Source organism: Eriocheir sinensis, chromosome 65, assembly GCF_024679095.1.
Source record: "Eriocheir sinensis breed Jianghai 21 chromosome 65, ASM2467909v1, whole genome shotgun sequence".
NCBI lineage: Eukaryota > Metazoa > Arthropoda > Malacostraca > Decapoda > Varunidae > Eriocheir > Eriocheir sinensis.
The window spans coordinates 10351423-10372267 of record NC_066573.1 but is presented as its reverse complement, the minus strand read 5'-3'; the positions used below and the strand labels follow the sequence as shown (position 1 = coordinate 10372267).

General features: G+C 44.0%; 2 protein-coding genes and 1 long non-coding RNA gene across 4 annotated transcripts in view; 2 read left to right on the top strand and 1 right to left on the bottom strand.

Moving 5' to 3' along the window:
- LOC126987623 (uncharacterized) overlaps positions 1–12375 on the top strand; it is a 33864-nt gene extending 21489 nt beyond the window's left edge. For both annotated transcript variants that reach the window (XM_050844762.1, XM_050844763.1), the window contains 6 exons: positions 2059–2210; positions 3481–3705; positions 4267–4516; positions 4917–5003; positions 5798–5878; positions 8965–12375. In XM_050844762.1, the coding sequence (XP_050700719.1) occupies positions 2059–2210; positions 3481–3705; positions 4267–4516; positions 4917–5003; positions 5798–5878; positions 8965–9424 (1255 nt within the window). In that variant the 3' untranslated portion in view covers positions 9425–12375. The remainder of the gene's footprint in view (positions 1–2058; positions 2211–3480; positions 3706–4266; positions 4517–4916; positions 5004–5797; positions 5879–8964) is intronic.
- On the bottom strand, positions 11275–19644 carry LOC126987625 (F-actin-capping protein subunit beta-like). The gene is made up of 5 exons (XM_050844766.1): positions 19549–19644; positions 16208–16419; positions 15624–15796; positions 14206–14405; positions 11275–13522 (listed from the first exon to the last, which is right to left on the bottom strand). Exons 1-5 carry the CDS (start codon positions 19549–19551, stop codon positions 13271–13273), a joined length of 840 nt encoding a protein of 279 aa, XP_050700723.1. The 5' UTR covers positions 19552–19644; the 3' UTR covers positions 11275–13270.
- On the top strand, positions 17964–19079 carry LOC126987631 (uncharacterized). Its single transcript, XR_007741064.1, has 3 exons — positions 17964–18067; positions 18214–18811; positions 18963–19079. It is a non-coding gene; the product is annotated as an uncharacterized LOC126987631 (long non-coding RNA).
- Positions 19645–20845: the final 1201 nt, after the last annotated feature.

Here is a 20845-nt window from a genome sequence, read left to right as displayed (position 1 = left end):
CGTTCTCGCTTCTCTTTTCCATTCCTTGAACTTCTCTAACCTAGGTATATATTTTCCTTCTTTCCTTCTTTCCTTCTTTTCCTTTAATCATCATTTTTCCTCATTTTCAACCCTCCGATCCTCCTTGTTCCCATTTCAATCTAACGTTCCTCTCATCCTTCTCTCTAACCTAGGTATACATTTTCCTTCTTTCCTTCTCTCTCTCTGTTCCTTTAATCATCCCCCTCCGTTTTCTATCTATTTTTCCTCATTTGTCAACCCTCCGATCCTCCTTGTCCCCATTTCAATCTAACGTTCCTCTCATCCTTCTCTCTAACCTAGGTATATATTTTTCTTCTTTCCTTCTCTCCCGTTCCTTTAATCTTCCCCTTCTTTTTTCTATCTATTTTTCCTCATTTTCAACCCTCCACTCCTCCTCGTCCCCATTTCAATCCACCATTCCTCTCATCCTTCTCTCTAACCTAGGTATATATTTTCCTTCTTTCCTTCTCTCCCGTTCCTTTAATCTTCCCCTTCTTTTTTCTATCTATTTTTCCTCATTTTCAACCCTCCACTCCTCCTCGTCCCCATTTCAGTCCACCATTCCTCTCATCCTTCTCTCTAACCTCTATATTTTCCTTCTCTCCCTTTGTCCCTTCATTCATCCCACCCTCCTTCTTGTCCCTCCACCCACTCACAATCAAATTCATACAGGCATCGTTTCCCTCCTTCCGTCAACTATTTTTCTTTACTCTATATTTACCTCTCTACCTCTTCCCCGCTGTTCCTTATGTGCTTGAGGAAATGCTTGATAGACCGCAACCTGACCCCCGCCCTGTAAGGAATGATTGATGTGCCCGGGGTGGTGGCGTGCGGGCGTGCTGTGAGTGGGGGGAGGGTGTTGGAGGCTTGCCAGGGAGTCTCTTATCCCGGAGAGCACGCGGAAGCAGTGTCAGGAGCCTAAACAGATGGGCTGGTGCATTACTAGAAGATGAAAGTAAAATGGGTGATAATGACTTAGTTGTATACGTATAAGTGTTTTAATAATGATACTGACAGAATGACTTAGCGACCTGTCCTTTCGGGTACAATGTCTTCCCTCCTTCCTTCCTTCTTTCGATTCTTCCTCTATTTCTTTCTTTCATCACCTGTCCCTCCCTCCCGTTTTTTCTTACATCTTTCCCTCCTTCCTTTCTGCTATCTGTTCTATCTTCCCCATTTTCTTTCTTTCATCTTTTCTTCCTTAATTTCTTCTCTCATTCGTATTGCTTCCTTCCTCTCTTCATTCCTTCTTTTCTTTCTTTTTATCTCATCCCTTGCTTATTTTTTTTTCATTTCTTCCTTCCTTTCGTCCTTCTTTTCTAACTCTCCCCCCATTCTCTTCATCATCTTGCCTTCATTTTCTTCCTATCTCTCTACCTTCATTCATTCATTCACTTACTTCTCTATTCCTTCCTTCCTTTCTTCATTCATTCACTCATTCATTCATTCATTCAATCGTTCATTTATTTTTTTTCCTTTCTCCTATCTATTTCATTCATCCATTTCCTCATTCTTGCCTTTTCGTCTTTCCTTCTTTCTTTTTTATTTTTCACATATTCCTTCTTCATCCATCCCCTCACCCATCCTTCTCCCATACATTTCGTCACCTTCACTCCTCCCTCACAAATACGGGAGTGGAAAAATTTGGGCGGCTTTTCCGATACCCTACGTACCCCCTGTCCACCCAGCAGTGAATGGGTACCAGGTATTAATCGGGGGTTGTGTCCCGTCTCCTGGGGTCTGTTTCCTTCTCCTATAATTCCTTCCCCTTCTGTCTCTCTCCGGCATATGACCACAGATGTTGCGCCGACTAAACGAAACTCTCCAACCGTTCCCTTCTCCTATAATTCCTTCCCCTTCTGTCTCTCTCCGGCATATGACCACAGATGTTGCGCCGACTAAACCAAACTTTCTAACTCACAAATACGGCAGCATCTTTCTTTTTATCTTCCCATTTTTCCATATATTCCTTCCTCATCCACCCTCTCTCCCCATCCTCCTCCCATGCACTTCGCCACCTGCTCCTCCCCCTCACAGGTACGGCAGCCAGCGCAGTGGGCGAGGGCTGGCGCGGGCGTCGAGCGAGGCGGAGGGCGGGAGGGGCGGCGCGGGCAGCCTCTACACCCACCCGAGGCGACGGACGCGGGAGGACGTCGGCCACCGCGCCCATGTGACTGTTCTTGACCCTGGTGAGTGTTGGGGGAGAGGCGGAGAAGAGAAGGGTCGTGGGCTGAGAAGGATTTTTTTTTTTTTCACACGTTCAAGGACAAAAAAGGAGAAAAGAATAGAGGAAACAAGAAAGTCCTCAATGGCGCTGTAGTTTTTGTATCATTATTTTTTTTTTAGGCACTTAAGCCCATCGTAACACCACCAAATTTTGACCTATCGGCGCGGATTTGGCCGCTTTCTGAACTCGCTCACAGCATGCCTCCTCCCGCGGGCTCGCTACACACTACTTTCTTCTTTTAGGTCATTCGTATGCTAACCAACTCCCTGATACAAGAGTTAATTGTTGTCTTCGTTATTTCATTCCTTTCACTGGTAAACTCTAGAGTAGCTCTCCTCTCACTGTGGATGTGGTCATGAGTGCAGGAATGTGGCTTTTTATTTATTTATTTATTTATTTTTTTACAACAAAGGATACAGCTCAATGGCACAAAAAAGTAAACAATTATAAAAAAAAAGCCCGCTACTCGCTGCTCCCAAACAGAATCCAAAGAGGTGGCCGAAAGAGAGGTCAATTTCAGGAGGAGAGGTGTCCAGATACCCTTCTCTCTTGAAAGAGTTGAAGTCGTAGGCAGGAATTGGTTATTATTACTTTTTTATCATCATGTTGTTTAGTAGTGGTTGTTTCTATTCATCCGCCTTGTTCAGTGGTTGTTCTTTTCTTCCATTTGCCTTTCCTTCTACCCTCAAGGGGGCTTCGTGGTGCAGTGGTTAACACACCCAGCTCACAACCGAGAGAGCCCAGGTTCAGTTCCCGGGCGGAGTGGAAAAACTTGGGCGGCTTTTCCGATACCCTACGTGGCCCCTGTCCACCCAGCAGTGAATGGGTACCAGGTATTAATCGGGGGTTGTGTCCCGTCTCCTGGGGTCTGTTCTCTTCTCCTATAATTCCTTCCCCTTCTGTCTCCGGCATATAACCACAGATGTTGCGCCGACTAAACGAAACTTTCCAACTGCTCCCTTCTCCTATAATTCCTTCCCCTTCTGTCTCTCCGGCATATGACCACAGAAGTTGCGCCGACTAAACGAAACTCTCCAACCGTTCCCTTCTCCTATAATTCCTTCCCCTTCTGTCTCTCTCCGGCATATGACCACAGAAGTTGCGCCGACTAAACGAAACTCGCCAACCGTTCCCTTCTCCTTTAATTCCTTCCCCTTCTGTCTCTCTCCGGCATATAACCACAGATGCTGCGCCGACTAAACGAAACTTTCCAATTTTTCTCCTTCCCTCAGAGCGTTGTCCCCACTGCGACGGCGAGCACGGGGCGGAGTCCTGCACCACCTGCCGCACCTACCACCGCTACTTCCCGCGCCCCGCCCACCGCCGCCCGCGCGCCCACTCCCATGCCTACCACACCAACCGCCCGCACTCCGCCCTCAAGGTGCTCCGTCAGCCCGCCCACAGGGAAATGCGGCCCCGGAAACGCTATCTGGCGGAGATTGAAGGGACGCTGCAAGGTGAGGGTGAATTCTATGCCTATCACATGGTAAGTGTTGTGGTATTTTAATTATTTTTTGTAGTGCAAGCGATTCTGTATACGTGGTTATGAATAGGGTTCGAATCATGGCCCGGCACAATCAATCAGTTAATCTCTGTCCTTGATATCCTGTGACTTAAGGTTGGTACTGTCAGATTCTCCCGCCCCACACACCAACTATTTCCAAAGGCCAAAAAGGAGGTTAATCGAGTTCTAATGAGTGTTCTTTTAGGTTCACGGTACAGAAGAAGGCTCAGACTACCACCAGGGTCATGAAAGTACCCCTGGAAATGCCCTAAACTCCCACGGAAGACTAGTAAATTACGTGTTCTTGGGCGCAGAAATGTTTAAAAAATATGGCCCTTTAGTCTTTCAAGAGGGGGAAGTATAAGACACCTGTGGGGCTAGATTGGTATTCTCTTCTGGCCTTTTCTTGTAGTAATTTCTTTGCTGCTATTTTTCTTCCTTGGGACCCTCATCGTAAAGAAGAGATGAACCACCTTCGACTCAGCTCATTCTCCGTCTCACCATTTCTTCGCAGATGAGAGGGACGAGCAGCTCTCCAGACGGGCCCGCTCGCTCTCCCCGCAGCGGCGCCCCACATCGGCCCCGCTGCACCGGAGGGACGTCAGCCCCCCGCGAGGCCGCCCCCCCGCCCGGGAGCCCGAAGAGGACCTGTCGGACGAGGAGGAGGAGGCCGAGTCGAGATCACCGTCGCGCTCCCCGTCGCCCCCCGCCAGCCACGCCTCCGCCCCGGCTGCCATGACCCGCCCACGTCCCAGGTCGTTCAGGTCAGTGCAGGGGTCACGAGGTCAAGTTAGTTCATGTTTTGTGGAAATGTTTCGAAGCTTTTTGAAGACTCCTTACTCTCTTACGATCTCATATGCTTGTGAGTGTATTTTGGTTATCTGTGGTTAAGTGTGTATGAAATTATGTAGGATTTATGTATATTTGTGTATGTTTGGGTTACTTGAGGTTGTGTAGAGTGCTGTTGCAGTGTTGCAGAGTGTTGTAGAGACTGTTGTAGAATGTGTAGTTGCGTAGTGTGTTGTTGTGTTATGTAGAATTTCCGTATGAATTTAATTGTATATATGTTGAGTTTACCAATAATAATAAATCAGTCTGTCATCTTGGTAGAAAACGTCTCGGAGCCCACATGTGACTTCATTTGACCTGTGTTTCCCCGGACAGGCGACCCTTGACCCCCACCGCCGCCGCCCGCCGCCGCATCTACGACTCCGACGAAGACTCCGCCGAGGACCTGTACATCCCCCCACGGTCAGTCACGCGGAGGGTCACTGTTTTTCCTTTGATTATCCTTGTTGTATTTACCATAGTTATTGCATGTCAGGAGTGAAGATGATGATTATAATGATGATGGACAGGGTTAGTTATGAGTATGTTAGAGGGACAGCCCAGATTAGACAGTTCGGAGACAGTGAGGTAGTCGAATTTGAGATGGTTCGGTCATGCGCAGAGGAGGAGAGATGCTGGGTATATCGAGAGAAGGATGCTGAAGATGATTCGGACATGCGCAAAAGAGAGATGCTGGGTATATCGAGAGAAGGATGCTGGAGATGATTCGGACATGCGCAAAAGAGATGCTGGGTAGGTATATCAGGAGAAGGATGCTGGAGATGATTCGGCGGACATGCGCAAAAGAGATGCTGGGTAGGTATATCAGGAGAAGGATGCTGGAGATGAGTTGCCAGGAAAGAGGAAAAGAGCAAGGCCGAAGAGGAGGTTCATGAATGTAGTAAAGGAGAATATACATGCGTGTGACATGACAGAGGAGGATGCAGATGGTGAGAAATGAAAATATATGATCCACCATGGCGACCTAACGGAATAAGTAAAAGATGATAGTTTGGGTTAGTTTGATACCCTACGCCCCTGTCCACCCAGCAGGGAATGGGTACCAGGTATTAATCGGGGGTTGTGTCCCGTCTCCTTGAATCTGTTCCCTTCTATAATTCCTTCCCCTTCTGTCTCTCTCCGGCATATGACCACAGATGTTGCGCCGACTGAACGAAACTTTTTGGGTTATTACTTAATTTATTCTTCCATTGCAGATACTACCACCACCACTACTACCCCTGGGAGGACTGCCCCCTGTGTTATTCCCACCCGCACCGGTACCCACGCCTTTCCCGGTACTACCACGCCCTCAGCTAACCCGCCCACGCCCTCACCCCTCACCACCACTGACGCTGCCTCTGTCCACCACCAACACCGCTATCACACATCCACCGTCCGTCTGTCTGGCTGCAGGAGTGTGTTGTTGTGTAGTGTTGCGTTGTGCTGTGTTGAGGGATCGCTGTGTTGTTGTTTTCCTGTGGGTTTGTGTTGCTGATGGCGTGGATAGTGCGTACGTGTGTGTGTGTTGCTGTTGTGCTGCCTGGCGATTGGTTGTTTGGGTTGAATGCTGTGTTGCGCTCTTTTTATGGTGGTTGGAGGTGAGGTTAGGTGGGTTGACTGATAGTTTGTTACTGGGAGGGGGTCATTATTATCATTATTATTATTATTATTATTTTTATCATTAACAACCGTGGTAAAAGCTCTTAAAAGAACATATAGTAAATTAGTGACCACGGTGGCGCTCAAAACAGTCAACTACGTCGAGGGCCAACAAGCTTGTATAAATGAAGGAGAGAATGGACGATAGGGCAACGACTATATCAAACTACATCACCACAGCAGGGGGTAAGAAGGGACCATTATAAAAACTACCTTACTGAGGATTACTGTAGGGGTGCAAAGGGAAACAGACCAACAATTAAGATATACAGCTTCATAATACCTGGACATTAGTAGTTAGAGATGAGAGAAACCACTACCAAAGAAATACAACTGCTTAATGATCATGCCTTAGGAGTTAGAGAGATATGAGAGCCCCCCCCTCTCCTCCCCCCCCTCCCTATGTAGCAGCCTGTAGGGAGTGGTGTGAGGCTCTGTGGTGGCTTTGGTGGCGTGGTGACAGGAGGGGGAGGGGGCGTGGCAACTGGAGTGTTTTGGTTGGCCCAGCTCCTCTCTCCCTCCCTCCCTCAGCAATCTGGAAGGCAATCAGATTCCATGTAAAGACGAGAGATCCGTCCGTCACCATTGGCTTCTTCCGTCCCTGGTTCGTCCCCTCACAACGGCGAGTCGAAATTGCTTGCATGTTGTTAAAGTACCCACACATTGATGGAGCTGTTGGGACCTGGGCCAATGTAGCTAGTCATATTTTTCAGATCTTCAGTAATTTTCTGCATTTATCCTACACTATTTTTTTATATATCGAGTAGACTCAGGGCCGTATTCTTAAACATGTCATCTCCCAAGCCCACACTTTCAACAAGGCTTTCGTAGTAGTGTCGGGCATTTCCAGGGATAGTTTTATGACCCTGGTGATTCTTAAACATGTCTTCTCCCAAGCCCACACTTTCAACGAGGCTTTCGTAGTAGTGTTGGGCATTTCCAGGGATAGTTTTATGACCCTGGTGGTTCTTTCTTAAACATGTCATCTCCCAAGCCCACACTTTCAACAAGGCTTTCGTAGTGTTGGGCATTTCCAGGGATAGTTTTATGACCCTGGTGGTTCTTTCTTAAACATGTCATCTCCCAAGCCCACACTTTCAACAAGGCTTTCGTAGTAGTGTTGGGCATTTCCAGGGATAGTTTTATGACCCTGGTGGTTCTTTCTTAAACATGTCATCTCCCAAGCCCACACTTTCAACAAGGCTTTCGTAGTAGTGTCGGGCATTTCCAGGGATAGTTTTATGACCCTGGTGGTTCTTTCTTAAACATGTCATCTCCCAAGCCCACACTTTCAACAAGGCTTTCGTAGTAGTGTTGGGCATTTCCAGGGATAGTTTTATGACCCTGGTGGTTCTTTCTTAAACATGTCATCTCCCAAGCCCACACTTTCAACAAGGCTTTCGTAGTAGTGTTGGGCATTTCCAGGGATAGTTTTATGACCCTGGTGGTTCTTTCTTAAACATGTCATCTCCCAAGCCCACACTTTCAACAAGGCTTTCGTAGTAGTGTTGGGCATTTCCAGGGATAGTTTTATGGCCCTGGTGGTTCTTTCTTAAACATGTCATCTCCCAAGCCCACACTTTCAACAAGGCTTTCGTAGTAGTGTCGGGCATTTCCAGGGATAGTTTTATGGCCCTGGTGGTTGTTTGACCCTTCCTCTGTTCCCTGGACCTAACGAAACACTCATTAGAACCCGACTAATCTACTCTTCGGCCTTTGGAAATGATTGGTGTGGGAGGCTGAAGTGTTTGAGAATACCGGACTTATAGTTATCATTGCACAGTTTATCAACCTCGCAAAACAGTTCTCTTCATTCGGTGTAATTATATGGACGCCTTTTACTACATTCCACTTTCTACCTGTTGACTGTATTTCCAGGTATGGCTTTGTGTAATTACGTGCTGTCAAATCTTTACTGCAGGTTGTATCGTAGTGTGGGCATAAGCCTGTCTCTGTCTTGTGGCTTGACTCAACTCTGCAGCATGTACAGGTCTGTCTGTCTGTCTGTCTGTCACTCTTCCTTGATGTCCAGACCCACAAAGGAGCAACAAAGACGAGTGTGGAGTTTCTACACTGTCACACTTCACACATTTATTGTTGATTTTTTTTTTTTTTGCATGTTTTTTGGGTTAATTTATTGTCACCTTGAATCTTCTCTTGTTACCTGCTCACACACACTAAGTATTTTTGGTATAGTTATCCAGGGAACCAAAGACCTTCCCATCACAACCCAAGCACCATCTCTATTACATCCATTATTTTTTATGAGTTATGCCACACTGTGACCTTCAGCTATCCATTCTATCTACTTATGACTTTCCAGTTCAGTCTCTAGTAATATCTAAGTACATTCTTGAACAATCTGTCTGTATGGGTATCATAATCATACATTTCAAAACAGTAATTCAGACAGTTCTTAATACCTTTGTCACTGGTAACTGGTTCCACTAGAACTCTCATAACTTTCTGGATGTTGTGTTCATAAGATTTCTACCACTTCACAAAACAATGACTCCAGTATTTAATGTTATTTGTTATACTACCAATCTCTTAAATTCCTCCCAAGGAGCCTCATAAGAGATACTAATTAAACTTATTTTTTTTATCACTCAAAATTTTCAACAGCCACTCAGGACACCCTCTCACAAAGCAACATGTGTATCCCATCAAAAAATACTGCTTGGAAATCTCCTTTTATTGACACACCTCCTCCTTCCTGCAGCTGTGGCCTGTGTGAGCCAAGGTGCCGGTGGTGGTGTTCCCTCTGCTCCAGTTCCTGTGACTGCCTCTGCACACACCCTCTCAGGTACCGCCCCCCCTACCTCCACCACTCCATCAGGCCATACGTCAAATCTTACTTGAGGCGCTTGAGGGAGCTGAATGCCTCGGCAGCAGACCCCCTTAGTCCAAGACCTAAATCTGCAAGGCCAACAAGAAGCAGCCCCACCAAGGACACGACCAGCGAAGACTCGGATCTCTTTGACAGTTCCCAGGTTGACGACATCCAGGCGGGTATGGACAACAGGGCTCGTACCGCGAAGAGGGAAAACTGGCTGAAGGGGAAGAAACAGTCCAAGAGTGGGAGTGTTGAGGGCAATGAAGGACAGACTAGTGCTGCCCACGTTGGCTCTGGTGGTGGTGGTAGTCAGGACAAAGATGAGAAGAACAATAACTCTGGTTGAGGGCAGTGTGTCTGGGAATAACTGCATATCTTTTTTGTTGTTGTCTTGGCAAGGTAAGTGGGTGTAATTGGAGGCTATATATGTGTGTGTTGGGCTCTCATTAATGCTGACGGACAGTGGAAAGGTTAGTTTTTCTAATAGATATGTAGATTTGTTTATTGCGACCTGTTTGCGATGCCATGCTTCTCAAAGACTGAGATGTCAATGTTGAAAGCTTGTTTTGGTACAATGACAGATATTTGTAGTGTATATAGAAATACATTTATCTTGTTTATTGGATGGAAGTTTATCAGATCAAGATGTTTATGGTTTGATCACAGGCACAGATGATGGGTTATGATGGGCGTGATGTTGTGAGGTGTATTGTGCATTTCATTGATGCAGATTAAGAAACAGTTTACATTGATGTCCCTTCTGTGCACATCACATGAGGAGAACTCACATGTTTACCCACACTTCATTTTGCTTGTGTTTTAAACAGGGTAACACCATTAAAAATAATCATGCATTGCTAAGGAAGAAACTAAAAAAAAAAAATTACACTCCCATTAGATTTCAGTTTCCTTAAGTGAACTCAAATACTAGTACATGATTTTATACATGCATATATCTTGTCTCCTTGTAAAAAACGGAGCTTCTGATGGTGCTTTCTGAACTCAAGATGGTCAGCTACACGTCAGTCACTTACACATGTCTTTAACAGCACCCAAGACTATTGCTGCTGGCTGTGTCCTGAGACGAGGGACCACCACAGGCTGACAGGATAAAGAGACAGTGCTGAGGGTCAAGCAACAAGCGTTACATTGTTCACCTCAGCTGTACCTTGACCCAAGTGAGGAGATTTGGTCTGCTTTGTATGAGTGTCTGGCTGCTTAGAGTGGCCGGCCTGGCTCTTTGGGTGTACACTTGCAGTGGGTTTGGGGAGTTGCATCTCTGACCAGATTCCCTCCATTGGTTCTAAAATCTCTACTCTCAAGTTGGGGACCTTTGGACACTTGATCCAGTTCCAAACATTTCTTTGATTTTTTTTTTGTGAAACATGCATTATAAAATTTGTGCAAAGCTGTAAACCAAAATTGTTTTAAAGAAATATCTGGAAATACCCTAATTGCTCCCCGTACCCCCACTTGAGAGTAAGAAACATTTATGGGTAATTAAACTGATTTAGCTGCAAGGAATTCCCCAGAAATTAAAATAAAGCATTTGAAAAGTAATGTTGACTAGAATAAGATTTCTACTCTTGTATCTGATTTATCATGTTGCATTGTTAGTTATGAGGTTATCAGAATGTAGATTATTTATGCAAGTTATTGAATACTAAGCCTTGTTTTTATCATGTACTATTTGGACAAAGTAGTCTATCCTGTACTGTTAGGGAGAATAGAGTAAGAGAACTCATGTGGTATCTTAACTTTTCTCTTCTGAATCTTTGTAGTGTAGTATGGTGTAGACGGCAGTGTACTGGTTGCCTGCCTAGCATAGTGAGGTAATGTTCTTGTATTGTGTGTTCAAGATGTACAAGTGCGTAGTGCCATTAGTCAAGCTCTTAATCCAACGTCACTCACTGCCAAAGGTGTTCCATCAGTTCTGGAATGATGGGGAGGAACTATGTTGCTCTTATAATAAAAAAGGAAGCTTGCTCTAGTTAAAGCCTTGTCACTACATGGTAAATACACCACACATTCCCTGCGTTGAATGATGTTATGACAGCAGTTTTTATCAAGGAGTTCCAAAACTGATACAACAGTGCACCCATAGCCACCAGCAATGTTTAGTTTACACTCAAGGCAATGATAAACAATCTCAACAATACTTTAATTACTAAAGACGAGGGGAAAGAAACCAGAACGTACCAAATACTTGTATAATCAATTCTTTGATCAAAAATAGTGTCTGCCACACAGGGCAAATGCATAACAATGAGATGATCACATGGCCTTAAAGGAAATACAACAGGGATATGATCAATAGTTCTCCATATTATATCTTTAAACAGAACCTGTGATAATAATAAATACAGTATCAATCAGCAAGGCTCAAGGCAAGAGTACCGCAGTACATGCTCATAATCCTTAATACCCCGTAAATAGTGAGGGAGACACCCGACTTTGAAAAATCAACCCACCAATGTGTGATGCTGACGAAGCTAATTACGTTAATAAGCTAATGAAGTGCATGTTCACTATTCATTTTTTCCTAACCCATGACTAACAATTAACATAAAATCTATAACCCTTAAAAATCGTCTGAGTGACAACTACAATGGAAAAAATAACACGTCACAGACTCGAAATGCTTAAAACACTTAATTCAATGCACTTGTTGCCCAGACCCTCCTCATCCCACACACCAGGAGGCGCGGTGACACTCCCAACCCACCAGCGCTGGCGGCACAGCCACCCCCTTCACGGCCTCACCATGGAGATTTGTTTCCTGCCCTCTGGTTCATAACAAAAAATGTTAGATCACTGTGAATCACTGGTCAACATAACCAATACATCCTCTCCTTTCCTGACTGCTCTTGTGGTAAATTTAAATCATGAATATTATTTATTAAAACAAGTAGTATATCCCTAAGCTGTTGATTCCTTTTTAGTTTGAGGCAGTTTTCTTTTGTTTCTGGTGATGCAAACCACTAGAGAGCCGCCTGAAGGGGGCAAGTTTCCCCATCATTGTGACGTCACTCACCAGCGCTGAGAAATTAACAGCCCGAGAGAGAGAGAGAGAGAGAGAGAGAGAGAGAGGACTAGGCTTATAAAGTAGAAACAGTAGATCACACGTTCAGGAAAAGTGAGGGTCACTTCATATCAAAGATATTTTTTTAGTTACTGCACAATAGAATTGAAAAAAAGGCCTTTTTTTGTAACTGTGAATGAAAGTTTGTCACATTAAGGAGCCACAGAGAAGACTAACTATAGAAAATAACAGGAAAAATTGTGCAAAAAAGAATAGACACCTAACCACACATGCCCTCACAAACAACATACCCCAAATATGAATGGGCCCCTCAAAGTGGAGCCCAATGCTTTACAAATAGGTCAACAGCCAGCACATGGACCATATTATATGACTGGCGAGTGTGGCCGCCAGGACAGTATATGCACTGGAATTGCAGACTGTTAGAAAGCACCTACGATTGACCACCCAGGCTTGCTTTTTCCTTTACTTGTTTAATTGCACAATGATGTATGCTAAACAAAAAGATATTACTGAACTTGTGTGTGTATAAGGCTCTGAGGTTAAAATTATTCTTTGGCCTAATGACTTAAAACAAATAGGAAAAACAATTCACCTGGGAAGCAGCCAGGTTATCCATATGGGTACTTTTCAAGCAGGAACTGGATATATTATTGATTTCAAGCATTAAATATTGCCATAACATTAATTATCCAAATAAACTAAGTATGACTGCAAGCATCATGAAGCATTTCCTATTTCGTTCCATTCCGTCTCAAGCTGTGGAATCGTTCAGGGCGCGAGTCTCTCCTTCCAAACAGACCACACTGGTGACGATGTACGCTTCCAATGTCATTAGTATCACTTCAGTTTCACAAAGCTAGTTATCTATAGGCTTTGAGACATTTAGAAGCTATGTGCACTATGGCCTTCTACCAGTAGTAGTGTTCGAAAAAGGAATGTAGACCCACAAAATCACTCAGCTTGACCTCAGTGCTAAGATCAGAGCATCACTCAGTCTCTTTGAAAAAGGCTAACTTGTCTGGCCTGAAATAGTGTGTTTCATACCCATCAACAGGCTTAGGCCATTTATGAAGAAAACAAAATACTTTCGGCTTTCTATACCCTCATTTGTGATACTCTCACAAACGTAATTATAAACTTTACATTTTAATTATTTTCATCAGAGCTTTTCTTTGCTTGTCTCCTGATGAGTGCATTTGCAATCTCGGTTCTGAAGGCATCGTGCTGCTTCTGGTCGGGGATGGGCTGCACGGAGCGGAGGCCGTTGACGATGTCCTTGGTCTTCCCAAAGTAAATCTCGTTGAGCGTGTTGCGAATCTTGTTTTCCATGTCTTCCACCATGCGTCCAATGTTGGCTATGTGCGGAGAAGACTCTGACACAGGGCAGTCCTGTTCCATCTGTGGAGACAAGACTGTTTACTTCTCTGTTCATCATCAAGTTGTAGTTATTATCACCACCAGCAGGAAAGAAGGACCACATGGTGGTTGGAAAATTCAATCATGCTTTCATCACACTTATACAAATGCCCACAGTGAAATAAGAATAAGACAGAGAAACAACTTTAAGATCATCATCATTACCATCAAGAAAGCAATAAATATATTGATTGACTGTGTTGGTTTTGGACAGAAATTTATATGACCGGCAATCAGACATCAAACTAAAGCTTAATAATTCAGCGATTACCTGCTTAAAATGAACCAAGGAAAGTTTGCATAATAATGAGTTATTGCTAAGGTTAGTATGGGATTGTCTTACTGAGGGAAAGATGGACAGAAGAATAAACAACCTGAAGAACCTGAAGGATGGGAGTGTGCCAAGTGTAGGAGCACAGAAAGATGGGTCAAGGGATAATAATGAGTTTCAGCCAATGTTAATTTAGGGTTACCTTCCTGCGGGTGACTGAATGTACAGGATACACAACTTCAACCTCAAGTCTAAGACGGCAGGGCAAGATGATGGTCCTCAGGCTATGACAGACCTACAATGGGAGTGTAAGGTGGCCAGGCAAGTGGATGGGTGAGGGAATGCTACTCGGGTTAAGGGGAAAGGCATGAAGGAAGGACATAGGTGTAGTGACCTGTCTTGTGAGTGAGCCTCCGAGGTTCATAGTGCCTGAGCCTTGCTTGTTGGTCTGGAGCCACAGCATTGCCGTGGAGGTGAGCTTGTAGTGTGCCGACCGCCCGCTGGACTTCTCCACTACCTCAACCACGTGGATGCTGTCCCAACAGCCCTTGATCTTCTTGCTGCCATCCCCAGCCTTCTTTATGAGGATCACACCTGCAACATACATTATGTCACCAAAAAACTACAATATACTGTGACTTATAGCACAAGATTTTCAGTCAAAAAAACATTCTTCAACAGTTTTCAATAAGTTGAAGTATGGCGTATATATTAAAGAGAAAGAGTTACAACATGACTGAGGTTGATATGCCAAGCATTGTATATCACACATTTTTCTCAACTCAGATCTCTCACACCAACAGTGCAATCCCATGGCTACTTATAAGCACAGTCATACATCCGTTTACAAGTTTAATTCGTTTCGGAATTTTGCTCGCAAACCAAAAGTTTAAATTACTGTAAATCCAATTAATGCGTCCTACATCCCGAAAATATTAACAAAAATCATTTTACATGTTATTTTATACAGGATAAAAGTGATTTTACGAACAAATAGTAATGATAAATATGAGGTTTCAGGTCCCGCTCTGCTGCCAGCGCAGTGCTCCGCAGGGCCGTCAGTAATATAGTGATGTTAGCTTCAAAAATAATCCTCGATGCACTTGTTCATAACGTCATAGTGAATGAGTGAGTCTTGAGTGCTTTCTTGAAGATTACTGGTGTCATTTGAATAAACTTGGCATTATCATTGTCACATAGTCATATTTCGATTTGTGCTAAAATATCAAGATCTTTTCTTTTTTTAGCATCACAAATATCCAATGTTTTATTTATTATTTATAAGATATTTGGGTAAACACTCCAGTCCTCCCATCTTTCAAGCAGTGATCGTACCCACAACCACCTCTTCCTTCCATTGAACTGTAGCAGCAAGTCCATAATTGGAGTAACAGTAGCATACAGGGCGACTGGTTTGTTTACGTTGTGGAAACAGGCAACTGACTTTGGTTGTACGTGACACACACCCAGAAAAATTGGAGTTGCCAGTTGCACCTATCGCCAACACGGTTTGAGGAACACGGCCCAGTGTGACGCCAGATTGAGACCCATTACCACTGTTTTCCGCTCTGAGCACTCTTGTCTTGCGGCAAACAAAGGGAACCCATGCTTGCGTCTTTGACCTGTACAAACAGATGCTCATACACCGAGTCACTGCTCGTAAACCAAGGCATTTTTAGTGATTTTTTATTTTCTTTGCTCGTAAATCAAAATACTTGTAAACAAAGGCACTCCTAAACCGAGGTATTGCTGTATAGACTAATGAGTTTGGCAGCCAGAACCACCCTAATATAAGACATAACATTCACTCACCTGCAAAGCCATGGTCTAGGTCCCACAGGTACACGGAGGACACCCCCCCCTCAAAGTACATGTCCCGGTATTGGTCAAAGGCTTGGTTGGCGTCCAGCTCAAGCTTCCGTAGCCGGTCGCTGGGCATGGCTCCGTCCTCAAGGGGCGGGTCATATGTATTGCTCCACGGAGATCTGTTTAGGAATTTGGTCCTAATTACTGAGATCATGGATTCAATTAAGTTTAAAATTATATTACTAAATATCATGATACACTGCATATCTATGAAAAGATTTCTGTTCCTTAGAAAACTATTTACTACATCTACCACATTGTACATGTTAGCATCACTGAGATTCTATGGGAATGCACAACTGTGTATTGGTAAGGACAAGTAGACAGACAGAGAGGTAGATAAGAGAAATGAAGAGTGAGTAAAGACAGATAAAGAGATAGCTAGCTTGTACATTTTTACTTAACAAATGAGGCAGTCCAACAGAACACACAAATGGAGGATCTAAACCTTGCACACTATGGAGAGGTTAAGGCTTTGTTTAATTACAAGTGAACTAAAGACTGAATGCTGCCCCAAGGACCAGTCACACCTGTAGGAGTCTCCATCTCTGTTGTAGTCACACAGGAGGTAGTCCTTTCCAATGTTCCTGTCCCGCGCAATCTTGAGTGGCTGGTCTACAGAGGAGAGCAGCTCCTCGCACAGCGCCGGCACCAGGTCAATCAGGTCACTCAGGTTCCGCTCTATCTGCTGAGGCGGCAACCTGCGCATCAGGTCCAGGGCGCAGTCTAATTGTTGTTCCATCTGTTGCAGGAATGGACGCCAGGGATGAGCACATTGGTATCAGTGTACGTATGTGTTTAGGGACCTACAGTGAATATACAGATCTTATAACTTATGATGTTTGAGGTCTAATACAAAACTATGTATTGATATAACAAGAAAAAGAGGTCAAGATCGTGATAGGTTGCTAATGATAAGTTACCACTTTAGTGACAACAGGTTACTAATTTAGCACAAATAGATAATTTCTGTACTAGGGAGGTGTTGCTCTCCCTAGGCAGAATGTTAAGCCGGCCAATTTGGTTAATTAAAATTCAGATGACTGGAGATGGAGGATGGAGATGGTAGAAAATTAAAATATGGTTATTTCTTGTGGAGACAGCTGTCAGATCATGCCAAATCTTATCAGAACTAATAGTTTCACTGCCAGAGTGAGACAAGTCCTTCACCGAAAATCTGCAGCAAAATTGCAGAAGTATGGCCACCTGGCTGCCAACTGCCAGTGACAACAGCCAACGGTACAGTGCAAAACGTATTACGTATCTATTATAAACGATTAAATCTAACCAAACTAAATCAAAGCTAGTCTAACCTGACTTGACTAAACTAACTAAATCTATCCCAGTGGCTTCCTCACTTTTCCAGGCTGGCGCCCCCTTGGCTCCCAGATGAGTTGCTAGCGGGCCCCCACTCACCCACATACAAACACACACCTCTCAGTATTTGGTATGCTGCAAACAACATTGAAAACAAGGAATACATGTTCCTTTAGCTTAACCTTACTGTTTGTTACATAGATTTTGTCATTCAGATTTTGAAAAACAAAGTTATTAATTACTCCTTATGCCACCTTGCTGCCCCCTTTTACCTCACCGCCCCCCAGATCTTCCTACTACCTCTGGGTGGGCAGCACCACCCACTTTGCGAACCAGTGATTTAAGCTAACCTAACCTGACCTGTGCCTTGCTGTCAATATGCGATAGACAGCTATAAATCCCTTGATATATCCTCCTAGACCATATTTATAGAAATTAACCTCACGAATGAGTGATTTTTAACAGAAAGGAATATGGCGGTGTGTTGCATGTGCACAAGACGGGTGTAATTCTGGAATACTGCCAATTTTGCCGCCAACTCTGCAGCGAATTCTTCCCTCCTTCCTGATTACAGTTTCGTGCAATCATCTGTCCCTGAATGCAGTTTCCATCTCCCATGAATAAGCCTGGCTCCCTAGTCACCAGTCCTTCATGCTGACTCAAGGAGGAGGTGACTCAGGTAACAAGTATAGGACAGATGACTCGTGCCCATATAATTTCCATGTATATAATTTGTACCTCCTACGAATGGGCCTGGCTTCCAAGTTACCAGTCACCTAGTCACCAGTCCCTTGTGATGACTCAGGCAATGACTCAAGTAACAGGTGCAGGAGAATGACAGATGACTCATGGAGGTTAAAGGAAAGTAAAAGTAAGTTAAAATATACATGAGGCTGAGATAGTGGTTCTTGCTCGACCTGGCTCCCTAGTAACCAGTCCCTTGTGATGACTCAGGGAACAGGTGCGGGGGGATAACAGATGAAGATGACTTGTACAGGGGATGACCTAATTTGCACCTCCCTAGTTACCAGTCCCTCGTGATGACTCAGAGGAGGGAGTGACTCAGGGAACAGGTACAGGAGAATGACAGATGAAGATGACTCATACAATTGATGACCTAATTTGAACCTCCTACAAATGGTCCTGGCTCCCTAGTTACCAGTCACCTAGTCACCAGTCCCTCGTGATGACTCAGAGGAGGGAGTGACTCAGGGAACAGGTACTGGAGAATGACAGATGAAGATGACTTGTACTGAGGATGACCTAATTTGAACCTCCTATGAATGGTCCTGGCTCCCTAGTTATCAGTCACCTAGTCACCAGTCCCTCGTGATGACTCAGAGGTGACTCAGATAACAGGTGTGGGAGGATGACAGATGAAGATGACTCATACAATTGATGACCTAATTTGAACCTCCTACGAATGGTCCTGGCTCCCTAGTTACCAGTCACCAAGTCACCAGTCCCTCGTGATGACTCAGAGGAGGGAGTGACTCAGGGAACAGGTACAGGAGAATGACAGATGAAGATGACTCGTACAATTGATGACCTAATTTGAACCTCCTACAAATGGTCCTGGCTCCCTAGTTATCAGTCACCTAGTCACCAGTCCCTCGTGATGACTCAGAGGTGACTCAGATAACAGGGAACAGGTACAGGAAAATGACAGATGAAGATGACTCGTACAATTGATGACCTAATTTGAACCTCCTACAAATGGGCCTGGCTCCCTAGTTACCAGTCACCTCGTCACCAGTCCCTCGTGATGACTCAAGGAGGGAGTGACTCAGATAAGAAAAAAAACAGGGAAAAAACAGGTGCGGGAGAATGACAAATGGAGATGCCTTGTACAATTGATGACCTAATTTGCACCTCCTACGAATGGTCCTGCCTCCCTAGTTACCAGTCACCTCGTGATGACTCAAGGAGGGAGTGACTCAGATAAGAAAAAAAACAGGGAAAAAACAGGTGCAGGAGAATGACAAATGGAGATGCCTCGTACAATTGATGACCTAATTTGCACCTCCTACGAATGGGCCTGGCTCCCTAGTTACCAGTCACCTCGTCACCAGTCCCTCGTGATGACTCAAGGAGGGAGTGACTCAGATAAGAAAAAAAACAGGTGCAGAATGACAAATGGAGCTGACTCGTACAATTGATGACCTAATTTGCACCTCCTACGAATGGGCCTGGCTCCCTAGTTACCAGTCACCTCGTCACCAGTCCCTCACGTAACAGGTGCGGGAGAATGACAGATGAAGATGACTCGTAAGGAGGATGACCTAATTTTGTCTGCAACGCCTCCCATAGCTCCCCCCTCCCCCCAGCACACTCCACGTCAAGAAAACACATAAAACACACTAAAACACGCCCCAAAAACCACTACACAACGTTACTAGAGGCTGATTTATGGCTGCATGGGCGTCCCTCTCACAATCTGCCCCTCCCATAGCTTAGGCCTCTGTTTTAAGCCTGCCACTGACGGTATGTAGGCCGTTTTTTCCTCTTTCCGGCTCGTATATTAATTGCTAGTGATGTGTTCTCCCCGGCTCACCATCGTAACCAGTTTCTGTTGGTGAATTGAGGGTAAAATTACGATTATCTTCACTGGGGCGACTGCTATCTGCTGCTCGGGGGTCAACTGAGCTTCTCTATGCACTTGAGGGCGACCAACGTTACCATATTGTCGTACTCAGCCTTATTTTTACCTTTTTCAGACCCCAAAACTGTCTCCTGGGCCCCAATAACGAGATTCATTCATAGTTATCGTCAAAATAGTTAATTCCTGATGTTTGTTGCTAATAGTTATTCGTTGGAAATCTGTAAATACTGTGCTCTGGGTACGATAATCTGGCTCGGGTATGGTTACAGGGCCTCAAACTATGGTTACAGGGCCTCAAACTATGGTTACAGGGCCTCAAACTATGGTTACAGGTCCTCAAACTATGGTTACAGGTCCCCAAACTATGGTTACAGGGCCTCAAACTATGGTTACAGGGCCTCAAACTATGGTTACAGGTCCTCAAACTATGGTTACAGGGCCTCAAACTATGGTTACAGAGCCTCAAACTACCAGAGAAAGAGATTTAGTTGATTATTATGATGTATGGTAGTATATAATTATGTTTTAGTGAACCAATGCCGCAATAAGCCCTTAATAAACCGTACAGTGGCTGGGAACGTGATATTTACAGGTCCTCAAACTAGCAAATTACTAATAAGGGAAAAAATGGTCGAGAAAATAATGTGTGGTTGTATAGAATTATGCTTTAGTGCGGCTTCTGAGGCATAATATGGTTAAATGTTTCAGTATTATAATTCGCGATGTGAATTATAATATCTTGACCATTTTGATACCGTAATAATAGCTAGGTCGGTGATAAACAAAATGGTAGAAAAGATAATTAAATGCAAAAAGAATAGTTCCAAGTAAGGTAAAGTGAAGAAAACAGGAAGATACAAGATACAAGATACAAGAAAACAAGATACAAGAAAACAAGATACAAGATACAAGATACAAGAAAACAAGATACAAGATACAAGATACAAGAAAACAAGATACAAGATACAAGATACAAGATACAAGAAAACAAGATACAAGATACAAGAAAACAAGATACAAGATACAAGAAAACAAGATACAAGATACAAGAAAACAAGATACAAGATACAAGATACAAGAAAACAAGATACAAGATACAAGATACAAGATACAAGAAAACAAGATACAAGATACAAGAAAACAAGATACAAGATACAAGAAAACAAGATACAAGAAAACAAGAAAACAAGATACAAGACAGGCAACACGATAAAATAAAACAAGGAACAAAAAAAGAAGATACAAGATA

Coding starts and splice junctions, on each gene's coding strand:
- LOC126987625 (XM_050844766.1), bottom strand. Junction 15,797..16,207: donor AGAGATGGAGACTCCTACAG/GTGTGACTGGTC, acceptor ATTCCTAAACAG/ATCTCCGTGGAGCAATACAT. Junction 13,523..14,205: donor GAGGCTCACTCACAAGACAG/GTCACTACACCT, acceptor TTGTCTCCACAG/ATGGAACAGGACTGCCCTGT.